General features: G+C 45.1%; 1 protein-coding gene across 1 annotated transcript in view; it reads right to left on the reverse strand.

The window, feature by feature from the left end:
• MAMDC2 (MAM domain containing 2) overlaps positions 1-12,730 on the reverse strand; it is a 205,021-nt gene that overhangs the window by 122,073 nt on the left and 70,218 nt on the right. The window contains exons 3-4 of the mRNA XM_075559075.1: positions 2,332-2,603; positions 174-258 (exon numbers count right to left, since the gene is read on the reverse strand). Coding sequence (XP_075415190.1) covers positions 174-258; positions 2,332-2,603 — 357 coding nt within the window. The remainder of the gene's footprint in view (positions 1-173; positions 259-2,331; positions 2,604-12,730) is intronic.

The following is a 12,730-nucleotide window of genomic DNA, read 5'->3' on the forward strand; positions in this document are numbered from 1 at the left end:
TGTCTTCTTTCAGTCAGCCTGTCCAGGCACACTTTACTGAGCCTTCCGATGCTAAACACAGAGAAGTGGCACACAGCATTCAAGGGAACCTAACAAAGAATGTAAACTGCCGTGCATTATGCGGTGTGTTCTCTCAAATGCGTTCTGGTGCAATGAAAATGAAATCCACTTACCTATGCAGTAGCCGGTGGTCATCTTGATTTCAAAGAGTGCGATGCTGGCTTTGTATCCCTGCCCCAGGACACCTTCTATTAATATCTGCATGACACATTGGGGAGAAAAGGACAGGGGTGCATTAGACCTCATAACCCTGTTGTTTCCTGCGTTCATCGTTTTCACTACTAGTCAGGAGCCACGCAGCAAGTCAGGGCCAAACCAGATGGTCAGTCCCAGATAGTTTCCATCAGAGACCAATGTCGCTACAGACTTTGTGTACCTATTGAAAGTCCTACGAACTTCATGAGAACAAACAGGTCTGTCTTCAAAGTAGTACAGCCTGAATGCTCCTTAGAAGCAAGGCTGGCAAGCCTTGGTCTCATCACTTTGGACATGCTGTCAGGAGAGACCAGTCCCTGGAGAAAGACATCATGCTTCGTAAAGTGCAAGGGTAGCGCAAAAGAGGAAGACCCCCCAGTGAGATGGACCCACAGCAGCTGCAACAATAGGTTCACACATAACAATTTTAAGGATGGGGCAGGACAGAGCAGTGTTTCCTTGTGTCGTACATAGATAGGGTTGCTAAGAGTTGGAACCAATTCATAGGCACCTCACAGGAAAAAGACGCTGACATCTCTGAGGTAAGAAAGATGTACATTAAAAGCTCAGAGGAAACGGTTTCCAACTGTTTTCCCAAGCACACCTTTTCTGGTTCCCATGGTAGCGTCGTCCAGCTGTAGCAGGGGAAGAGAGTGCACGCTCCTGGGCAAATCCATTCTGGGAATGATTATGAACCGAGAGCAGAGAGCTCTGGAGAAAAAGAATCCTTGGCAGGAGGAGGTGGGAAGCGTTATTTGACTTGGTGGTGGAAGCGTGCTACCCTAGACGGTAGAGGCTCGCAAATCAACCTCCAGCTTTTATGCTGAAGGTCGTTTTGAGAGGGGGAAAACTTCAGTGTTTACTGTTTCTGAAGAGAATGTCTTTTATGTTGGGTTGTTGCAGTTGAGAATAGACATAGCAGACGATACACAAGTTCAGCAGCTTCTCCATGTTCACCTCCGTGGCTCTGACTACTTTCTTCCATTTGCCATCCCCCCTTTCCTGAATGGTTCCTCTCCCCTGAACCTCACCACTGACCATGATCCTTGCCCATCTAATCCTGCAAGTGGGTGCTCTCTGGAAAACGGGAAGTTTCACACTAGAACACCTGGGCTGTGTGGGGATCATGACAATGTGTGTAACTGGGTTCAAATCTGATGAAGAGTTCGCATGCAGTTCTGGTTCTGAGAGCAGCTGTTTTTTCTTATGTGATTTTAGCCTGATAGTTTGCAACTGTGCTGGTTGATGAAGGACGTGATTGATTGTTGGGAGGTCTTTGTGAAGTATGGGAAACTTGGCTCCCCTCCAGGGTTCCTTCCCTCAATCAATGCAGGGAGGGACAGCCAGTAAGCAGAGGACACAGTGTTGTAGTTCATAACTTTTTAAGAAAAAGAGGGACGAGCTAGAGCATTGAAGGGGAATTAGGCATGAGGAGAATTTTCATGTAGACTCTGTGTATCTTCAAAGACATATTCCCACGGAAAATATACCCTGCCTCACAGCTAACAGATCTCAGCCGCCTTCACCACTCAAGACACATCCTCACATCATCCAGGTTTGTCCTGTATTCTCCACTTTCCATGTTCAACACTTTGGAAGGAACAATTTCCACATCGAAAAGGAGTCAGAACATGTCCTTTAAGTGTTCATGGTTTTTCAAAACATTTTCATCTTTCATTACATTTAATATTTTATTTAAAAACGATAGCCAGCAAACCAGTAGAAAGATAACATAAGCACATACCACACACAGGAAGAAAGGGTGAGGGAAAATGATAAGAAACGACTCTTCGTCTTGTTTCCCTTAAGGAAGTCAATTTCCATTGAAGGGTGGTTTAATCCCACTTAGATCCTTAAAGCAGGCTCATTTACATAGATGAGTAAGACATTCAGGAAGAGGGTGTTTTCAGTACACACAATACATTCTTAAGTTCTTCTATACCGTGTCTCCTGAAAAGAACTGTGTCCTGACACAAGTACAATAACTAATTTCAAATACCTGCAGCTTTCATAAGATCTCAGAGTGGCATAAAGCACCCTTACTATACTTACAGCTTCCTCCTAAACTCAACTCACCTTGAACTTCTTGGGACTGTTTTGCAAATCCAGGCTGGCTATGAGCCAGCTCTCCGAAGCTTCCTTAGTGGACCAAAGCAAGTGGTCAAAGCTCTTCTCTTCAAATCGCACATAGAGGTTCAACCTGCTGGGATCTGCTAGAGAGTCTGAAGATGCGGTTATCTGGTAGATCAAGCGAAGGCAGCTCCATTCCTCGGCGTGTAAATCGGAACTCAGCAGCACGGCCTTCTCTCCTTGCTTGGCAAATGAGGTGTCTATATAAATGTAATGGCCTGGAGAGAGAACGACACACAGAGAAGCGATCGGTCTCATGTATGCAACTCAGAAAAAGAAGCAACAGTTGTCCAGAAACTCTGAAGGCAGAGAGAGACCACAGGTGCATTTTGAATGTTGTCTTAACACCATTTCTCTCTCTTCTTGGGATAAATTAAAAGCTCTGGTCACCCTGAAGTTGTTTTTCCACATGACAACAACTGTAGGAACGGAGTCGTGTTGCCTTCTTAGAGAGTGGCGCATGGACTCCATCTAGCTATAATCTCCACCCTGCCTATTAACTCCTGCCAAGACATCAAGTGTCCATTGCCTTTGGTTATTTTACACCCAGCCCACTTATCACATTGGATTCATTTCCCTGGCTCCATACAAAGGCACTTGATAAGAGGGCCAGAATCTGGAGGATCTGCATGAGTATGTGAAATACCCCAAACTGGAGTCAGAATAACTTAAGAAGAATCAGTCTTCTCCTTGCAAAATGCCTCTCATATTGTCGGATGAAATCTGCATTTAATTTCCATTATTATAGCCTGGGCTTTGGACCTAAAAGGGAAAAGTTCCTTGTAAACTACTTTTTCATGAGGAGTAAACCTCCCCATCCCTAGATGCTTCCAAAAGCAGCTTAGTATTCTGATGCTCAAAGAGACAGTATATATGGAGCATGTGCATCAGCGAGCTTGGACGAGCCACTGTCATCTCCCGCTGCCCCCTCTCTCCTTCCTCTCTCCCTTCATGCTGTCTTCTTCCCTCCTTCCACCAATCCTTCTTCTTTTCTCTCAATGTCGATCTTTATTGTATTGATAAGTATTCTGCTGGCCATACTAGGATGTACATAGAACAGTAGATGAAGGGGTTTCCCCACCCCCCCATGTGAAAAAAGCTCCTCTGGGTGGAACTTTTGCAGTACACCATTTTTTCTGGCTAGGAGAGCATCAAGCAACTTGCTCTGGGTTAGTGCACTCAGTGGTGTCGCCTCAGAAGTTTCTCTAGGTCACAGTGAATTTTTTCGTGAAAGCAGTTTCACTCAAACCTCGTTTTTTGTGACGGCCAACTCAAAGAGAAGAGTGTGTAGCTGTTAAACTTGGTTTAATGCTCTGGAAAGACGCTGCGGGAACTGTGGTGATGTTGACCACAGTTTACAGGACAGTGTTATGGGAAAAACTCAGTGTACAAGTGGTTTTCTCATTTGAAAAGAGGTGAAATGTTGACTGATGACAAACCTCATTATGGACATCCATCAACTTCCCAAATGTCAACTTGTAATGCATTTGGGCTTCGTTCCACCAGGTCAGATTTTTTTTTCAAAGTTAGGCATTTAATTTTTATTTTTTACAAAACAAATTTTATCACCTTCAAAGTACTCTCCATTACACCGAATACATTTGTCAAATCTGCAATTCCATTCTTGGACACATTTTTCAAAGTCGTCTGTTTAGATGGCTGACAGCACCTCCCCCATTTTTTCCTTCACCTCTTCTGTCATCAAATTGCTGTCCTTTCATGTCCCTCTTCATTCGTGGAAACAAAAAGAAGTCGTACGGAGTGAGTTCAGATGAGTAAGGTGTGTGAGGCAAGACAGGAATTCTGTTTTTTGCCAACAACTGGTGCACTGAGATGGCTGCGTGAGCAGGTGCATTGTCGTGGTGGCAAAACCAGCCCCCGTCTGCTACAAATCAGGCCTTTTCCAGGTCAGATTTTTAATCAAGCTTTCCATTTAGAGGTTCTGAAAAGATTGAATAACAGTGTAGGACAACCAAGGTCTGGTTTGTGGCAGACCCAGGGGACTGATTTTGCCACCAGGACAGTGCAGCTGCTCACAAAGCCATCTCAGTGCAACAGTTTTTGGCAAAAAACAAAAACCACATGCCTCTTTTGCCCCAAGCACCTTACTTACCTGACCTCACTCTGTTTGACTTCTTTTTGTTTCGTGAAGAGGGACATGAAGAGACAGTGATTTGAAGAAGTAGAAGAGGTGAAGAAAAACACAAGGGAGGTGCTGTCAGATATTCAAACAGATGAGTTCAAAAAGTGTTTCCAAGAATGGAATCGCACATTTGACAAATGTATTAAGTGTAATGGAGAGCACTTTGAAGGTGATAGGTTGTTTTGTAAAAAAAAAAAAAAATTAAATGCATAGCTTTGAAGAATATATTCTAGTTTTGGGGGATACCCCCTTGCATCTGGGGTGGGAATTAGAGCCAAGGACTTTAACTGGGGCTTCCCAAACTCAGTTCAGACCATCTGCTTTTGTATGACAATGATGTGAGTCTGCCGTTGAGTCTCTAGGGACCCACAGACTTTCTGGTCGGCATTTAGCCTGTTGTTCTCCACTGGGTCCTCCTACCTCATCCCTTGATGTGTGCGTCACTCAGCACTTGTCTCTGAGAAAGGCTAGTCTCTAGAACAACTCTGCAAGTCTCTTTTGTTCTTGGTACTCTTCAGTCCCTCCTCCTAGACTGGTTAGTCCAGATGCTGACCTGAGCCCGGGTCCTTGCCCCTGTGGTGAGTACAGAGAGACCAGCAGCCTGTTAGCTGTTGACCATCCTCAATGATAGGGCAGCTGAGGACTGTCCTCCCAAGGCAGGCTCCGTGCCTACTGACAGTTTTCAAGGTCAAGATCTATTCCCAGCTGGCAGTCTCCTTACATAGCAACCACCCGCTGGTGTAAACAGCAACTGCTTCTTGATGACAACGCAGACGTCTCACACAGAAAGTCGGCCCTGTGGCAATCACTCCCCGTGACACTGTTATTGCTGTTGGGTGCCATTGAGTCAGTGCAGACTCAACTGAGTGCTGCGTGTGCGCATGCCAGCTTGTGGATTGTGTTAGGGTTTGAAGCACGAAGCGGGGCTTTGGATACCAACCTTCTTTTGAACAAAAATACTATATCATTGTGACATGAGAGCAGAGTGTAGGCGTCACCCGAGTGTCCCCACTCTCTGCTACAGCCCCACAGAAGGAACTCCGAGCAGGCTGGCAAGAAGGGGCAAATGGAGAGTGAAGCTTGCTTCAAGCCTTTCACGAGGGAGCAGAGATGTAGCAGAGTCCCCAGTGATGCAAACAGGTAACGGGCACAGCTATAAACTGGAAGGTTGGAAGTTCAAGTCCATCCAGCCACACTTAGGGAAAAAAACCTGCCGTTGAAAACCCTATGGAGGACAGTTCGACCCTTCAATTCATGGGGTCCCTACGACTTGGAGTAATCTTGATGGCACCTGGTCTAGTCCTGGCATGCCAGAACCACAAGCTCTGTAACTGTGGCATTCTGATATGTTTGTAAACTGTGCCAGTGAATCCTCAAACTTCGTTCATCTTCTTCAAGGTTGCCTTGGCTCTTCTGGGCCCATATGAATTTTGTGATCAGGAATGGGAACAGAGGCAGATGAGAAGCCCCACAACTATGTTCTCACAGAGACTTGGCCATCCCTCTGGAAGCAACGCTCCCTAGAGTATGGCAAACCCTTGGCTACTTTTGAGGGTTTGCAAAGATTCATTTGGACATTTCTCCATCCTTTCGTGGAGGAGAGGATTGTGGGAGGGCCTCGCTTTGTCATTCCTGCTGACAGCATTCTCTTTCCCTGTGTTCTGTAAACAATTGAGAGAACATATAGGAACTAATATTTAGGGATGTGAAAGTCAACATGGAGGAGGAAGCATTAAAGAACGAAAGAGGGAAAAAAGTCAACGTGGACAGATAAGAAAAAAGAAAAGCGTGGCAGAAACCACTGTGTGTGTGTGTGTGCGCGCGCGCGCGCACGCACGCGCGTGCATTGGGAGATCAATCATGATTCAGCTGGCCACAGAGCTGGGGGAGATTTACTAGCCACGGCATTGGAGGCGTGCCAACAGGAGGAGAGAGTGAGATCTATTTAAACTATTGAACTTACATATGAGATATTTATTAGAAGCGATGCATTCTGGTGAGAGGTCACAAAAGGGCCATGCACTTTTAAACAGAGTTTTACAAATGTGGCCAGCAGTCCAATAATTAAACCATGGTGGCAAAAAGGACAGGGGGCACCTTGTGACGTGAAGGCTCAGTTTGTCTCCTTGTCACCTGCAGGCATCAGAAAGCAACACAGAAGGCTAGTCTGCTTCAAAGAAGGCTGATATAAAGGACTGAGGCTTGAGGCCACGCTCAGTTTTGGACAGAACTGCCAAGGTAGAGATGTGTGAACGGATGACTTACAGAAGCGATCTAAAACCCAGAGGTAGCACTGAGGCAGTGTGGCCAGGGCATGGACCACAGGGGCTTCTTCTTCCTCTGGAGCATCCCTGGAATTTCATGAGTTAATGAATGTGCTTCCCTTTAAGTGTAATGATCATAGTAGTGTGAGTAAGGAGCCTGCTGGTGCTGTTGGGTGTTGGACTGATAACACAAGGTTGGTGGTTCAACCTCACCTGCTGGTCTTTGGGAGAAAGATGAGGTTATTTGCTCTCATAGAGATTAATAGTTGTGGAAACCTTATACAGGGTCACTATGAGTTGCAATTGACGTGAGGGCCGTGGGTGGGGTATGGTGGAGTGGATACATTTAAGATTTGGTAAATATGACCTAGGTTTAAAGTGTTATCAGCCTATGCTATATCACTATCTACAAAATGTAAGTAACAAAAGAACAAATCAACAATAACCCCAAACACACTGCCAGTCAGTCAATTTCCACTCACGGAGACCCTAGATAGTTTCCAAGGTTGTAAATCTTTACAAGAGCAAACAGCCTCATCTTTCATCTGTGCATCAGTTGGTGGATTTGAACTGCCAACTTTTGGGGTAGAAAATCACTCTTGAGACTCAGGGGAAAAAATAGATCCTATGGGAAAGGCCCTTACAGTTTTCAACACACACACACGCACACACACACACAAAATACATTTCCATAAGTACTTCAAAAACCAATTAAATGAAAGCTATGTTATCTACCACTCAAAACTAAGAAGAATATGTCTCAACACCCACCCACAAAAGCAAACTTGGCTGTGTTGGACTTAGACCGCATTAGATACAAAACAATGAACTGCAAACTTTAGGTGAAATTTAAGGAAACCTCAAGAGCCATTTTAACTGCATCAACTCTTCAGTGCATGAGCCCTGGTGGAGCGGTGGTTACATGTTGTGCAAGATCATCAATTCAAGACCCCCTGTCAGATCCTTGAGAGAAAGATGGGGCTTTGTAATCCCGTAAAGAGTGAAGGTCTCAGAAACTCACGGGGGCAGTTTTACCCTACCTTATAGGGTTGCCGTGACTTGGAATTGGTGACAACGAGTTTCTTGGAATCTTCTTTCTTGGTGCTGACTTTAAAATGGATCTCAAATCAGAGGTGACTTTCTACTGACAGGGTGGTTTTGAGAAACAGATGAAATGACGTCGACAGCAATGCTTGGTCAATTGTCATGTGAATTGTTCACTTTTTCTGTTGTGATCATCAGGGGTAGGGCGGAGGCTTTGGTGTTCCAGAGGTGGTGAGATATTTATATTGACAAAATAAATTGCCAACTATATTTCCCAATATGGGTTAGAGCAGATATTTTGTTCAGGTATCAGTCTATATTCCACTCATTCACCTTAATTGAGCCTTTTGTGTTAAAAATCCCTATCTTTGGACACTGTGATGGTTGGCCCCTGCCTGACTTCCCCTCCTCAGCAGTTCTCGCCTGCCCTTCCAGCTGAGCCTCTTGGCTCTCACCCAGAATTAATCATCGGCGAAAGCAGAACTCAGCATATTTATGCCTGACATGATTCAAGATGAAACCTTGTGACCCAGGTCTGACAATGACGCCTACATCTCTGTCTTGTTTACCATTTAGTACTTTGTGTAGCTAAGACAAAAACATTGTTCTTTTTGATAGCCCCCACCCCCACCCCGCCCACCTAGGGCTGAAGTTCAGCCATAAACTTAGGCTAGGATTTTCCTGCCAGATCCCTGCATGCCTCACTGTCTTCTCCCGTGGATCAAATCTGGCCGAGGGAGGCAGTCGGGCAGAAGAGTTAACCGTGAGGCTATCAAGCCAGCCAGATGTTGGCGCAAGTTCTGGCCACACCACTTATCAATGACTTTATTTTGGGCAATTCATGTATATTCTCTGAGACTCGAGTTCTTCACTGGTTAAATCTCACTACCTGCCACTGAGCTGATACCAACTCATAGTGACCCCATAGGGCAGGCAGCACTGGCCCTGTGAGTTCCAAGACTGTCACTCTTTACAGGAGTAGAACAGCCCAACATGTAACCACGATGCCACCAGGGTTCCTACTGGTTAAATGGAGATGTTAAAATATTGACTTTACTGTTTGTTTTTTAAAATCATTTTATTGGGGGTTCATTCAAAACTCTTATCATAATCCATACCCATATCAATTGTATAAAGAACATTTGCACACTCGTTACCCTCATCATTCTCAAAACATTTGCTCTCCACATTAGCTCCTGGCATCAGCTCATTTTTCCTGCTCCCTCCCCGCTCTCCACTCCTTCATGAACCCTCGATAATTTACAAATTACTATTTTGTCACATATTGCACCATCTGATGTCCCCCTTCACCCACTTTTCTGTTGTCCATCCCCCAGGGAGGAGGTTATATGTAGATCCCTGTAATCGGTTGCCCCTCTCTACCCCACCTTCCCTCCACCTTCCCGGTATCGCCACTCTCACCACTGGTCCTGAAGGAATCATCCATCCCGGATTCCCTGTGTTTCTAGTTCCTGTCTGTACCAGTGTACATCCTCTGGTCTAGCCGGATTTGTAAGGTAGAATTGGGATCATGATACTGGGGGGGGGGGGTGTGGAGGAAGCATTTAGGAACTAGAGGAAAGTTGTGTGTTTCATCATTGCTACATTGTACCCTGACTGGCTCGTCTCCTCCCCGGCGCCCTTCCATAAGTGGATGTCCAGTTTTACTGGGGTTTTAAAGAGGTGGAGCAATCAGCTAACTACTTGTCGAAAGATTGGTAGTTGGCACCCACCTCAAGGCACCTCTGGAGACATGCCTGATGGTCTCTTTCTGACATGGATCCACCGTGCAAGCAGTATGGAGCAGTTCTGTTTGTCACGCCCACGGTCACTGGGAGCCACAATCAACTCAGCAGCAACAGAACCATGAGACGTAGGGCCATCAAGACCCTGAAGATGTTTTGTTCTGTTCTATGTGGAGGTGTCATGAGTCTGAGCGAACTTGACCCACAACAAGTCAACTGAACACAGTCCCTGAAGGGACATGGTGAGACTTTCCTATTGCTCCTATTTTTCCCGACTCCTGGTCACCACACTCTTCCTGATTTCATCACCTCATCATGGACCTCTGGATTATATCAGATATTTATGCCTCCTGACACCTATTTCCCGCCTCTTCTAACATCAGTTTTTGCTCATCATATTGAATATCCTCGAACCATCTAAACCTGGGTCCAATGCCCTAGTGCCCACTCTACTGATCTGGGCACTTCTTGTTAGGGGGTCCCTGTCTCTTCCAGTCTGGCCCCCATTTTCATCTCCTTGCCCAACTGTATTCTTTCTATGACAATCATTCCGAGGGTCTACCAACTGATTCCATAGACAAGAATGCACACAAAATGCACGTGACCAAGAGTCCATAATGTTTCTGCCAAGGATTGAATTCTGATGCTGGAAAGTGGAAGTCTCCATGGGACTGCAGCCTCCAGACATCGGAGCTACCAGCTTACAGTTGGAAGGAGTCTTGCATTCTTGGCACAATAAGCACAGTACATCCATTAAAAATGCAATCATGATAGTAATTCTCAAACCAGTTACTTGTGCTTATAGTATTCCCCGTGTAAAAAAGCGATATTAAACTATGGGGCTGCTCATATCTGATCTTTTTTCCAATCAAATCACAATTATTTCTAAAGGCATCGACCACTTCTGCCAGAAGAATGTTCTGAAAACACCTAAGGAAATATTTAAAACTCCGTCTTCCATTCAACAGCCTCACCCCTGTTTGGAGTTTCCAATTTTACTATTATCCTGTATCGTTGATTTCGTAAATCAGTATATGGATCGTAGTTTTAAGCATATGAAAATTAACATTTCTCACTGCCAGTGAGTAGCTTTTGACTCATGGAGACCTTATAGGACAGAGTGGAACTGCCCTTATGGGTTTCCCAGAGTATAACTCTTTACAAGAGTAGATTTTTCCTGTTTTTTTGGTCTGATATATAGAGTAGCTTTCACGAATTCATCTCAAGTCACCTGTTAACAAACCAGGATTCAAAAGGAAGTAACGAATAGCATACTTCGGGGACTAAACACTCACTGTCTTTGAGTCGTCGATGCCCACTCATGGCAACCCTATAGGACAGGGTAGAGGTGCGTCTGTTGGCTTCCCGGACTGTAACTGTTTTACGGGAGTAGAGAGCCCCCTCTTTCTCCCATGGAGGGGCTGCTGGTTTCGAGCTGCAGACCTTGAGGCTAGCAACCCAATGTGTAACCTTTATGCCACCAGGGCTCCAGTATGTCCTCTCTCTGAACACAGTCAAATATCCGGGGAGGTGGGGATTGCCACTTAAAAATGAGGAAACATTCACAACTGCTCACAATCCCAGGTCTGAGCTGCTAAACGAAGGTGGACCTCCAATGCTTGTGAATGATTCTCTGAACCACGTTGTCTCTGAAGAATGTCTCTGCTGTTCTCCTTTATGAAGTATCTTCTCTTAAAGCAGATGAACAAACACAGCTTTTCTTACTCATCCTTCGTATTGCTAGTCCAGTGATAGAATTTTCTTTTCTTTTCTTTTTTTTATTATACTTCACTTTTATTTATTTTTTTTATTTTAACAATTTATTGGGGCTCATACAATTCTTTTCACAGTTCATACATATACATACATCAATTGTATAAAGCACATCTGTACAGTCTTTGCCCTAATCATTTTTTTCTCTTTTCTTCTTTTACATTTTATTAGGGACCCATACAACTCTTACCACAATCCATACATATACATACATCAATTGTATAAAGCACATCCATACATTCCCTGCCCCACAGTGATAGAATATTTGACCTCCATGGATGAGACCCAGGTTTCTGGCCAGTGCACCTCCTGCATGGCCACCACTCTCGGACTGTTAGTGGAGGCTTAGAGGTTGCCATGATACCGAGCAGGTTTCAGGGGAGCTGCCAGACTAAGAGAGAGTAGGAAGAAAGAACTGGTGATCTACCTCTGAAAATCAGCCAAGGAAAACCCTATGCAACAGAGCCGTTAGATCCCAGACCCATCATGAGGGTGGTGCAGGACCAGCCAGCATGTTGTTCCCTTGTGCATGGGTCACCTTGAACTGGGGCCAATTTATCTGCAACAACAACTCATCTTTACACCAGGGTGCTGAAGGGAGGCTGTTTCTTTATGGAGGTTCGCTCCGGCTTCTCTACAAGTACATGTAATATCCCTCCTGTTAATGCAATAACAGGATTAACTTTCCTACTACATTACCTCAAGGCTAAAAGGTATTTTAACTTGTCGACTTTTCTAAAATTAAGGTATTTCTTACAATTGACCTGTAATAGTCCAGGTCTCCCAACTCCAGGATGGGAACAAATGGATGATGCATCTTAGAATAGAGGGACTTGCAAGAAGGGTTTGTTGTTCCTTAGTGACAACAGTCAGACCATCTTGGGCTCAGAGCACCCCAGAAACTATTCCTGATAATTTGTTCTGTCAGTGGGGAGTGGGGCCACCTGGAGACAAAGGGTCATAGACCAGAAATCACCACCAGGCTGACATACAAAGCACCCCCAGAATTCCAGCCTAGCGTTTCCGCACACATCAACTGACTGGCACTGAGCAAAAGGCACAGCATGAGCATCTGACGGGCAATTGATTTCCAGGAAGGATTTGCATCCACAGCTGCCAGACAACAGGTTACTCCACACCATCAGACAGAGCCAAGTCTGCCAGGCTCCCAGTCTCTCTGGTGGATTAGAAAGAGGCTCTCCGTGGAGTTTTGCAAGGCTCATTCCTGTTCACTAAGTACTTGTGTTTTTGATGGGCGCTGGCTTCACTTCTTCTCCCTCCTTGCTAGATGAGGTACCTCAGAACACAGAGCGTCTCCATCCCCATTCAATACAACTCCTGGCTTTTGGTTCGTTTTCATGCATGAAGAGATGAAT

This window comes from Tenrec ecaudatus, chromosome 10 (genome assembly GCF_050624435.1).
Source record: "Tenrec ecaudatus isolate mTenEca1 chromosome 10, mTenEca1.hap1, whole genome shotgun sequence".
NCBI classification, from domain to species: domain Eukaryota; kingdom Metazoa; phylum Chordata; class Mammalia; order Afrosoricida; family Tenrecidae; genus Tenrec; species Tenrec ecaudatus.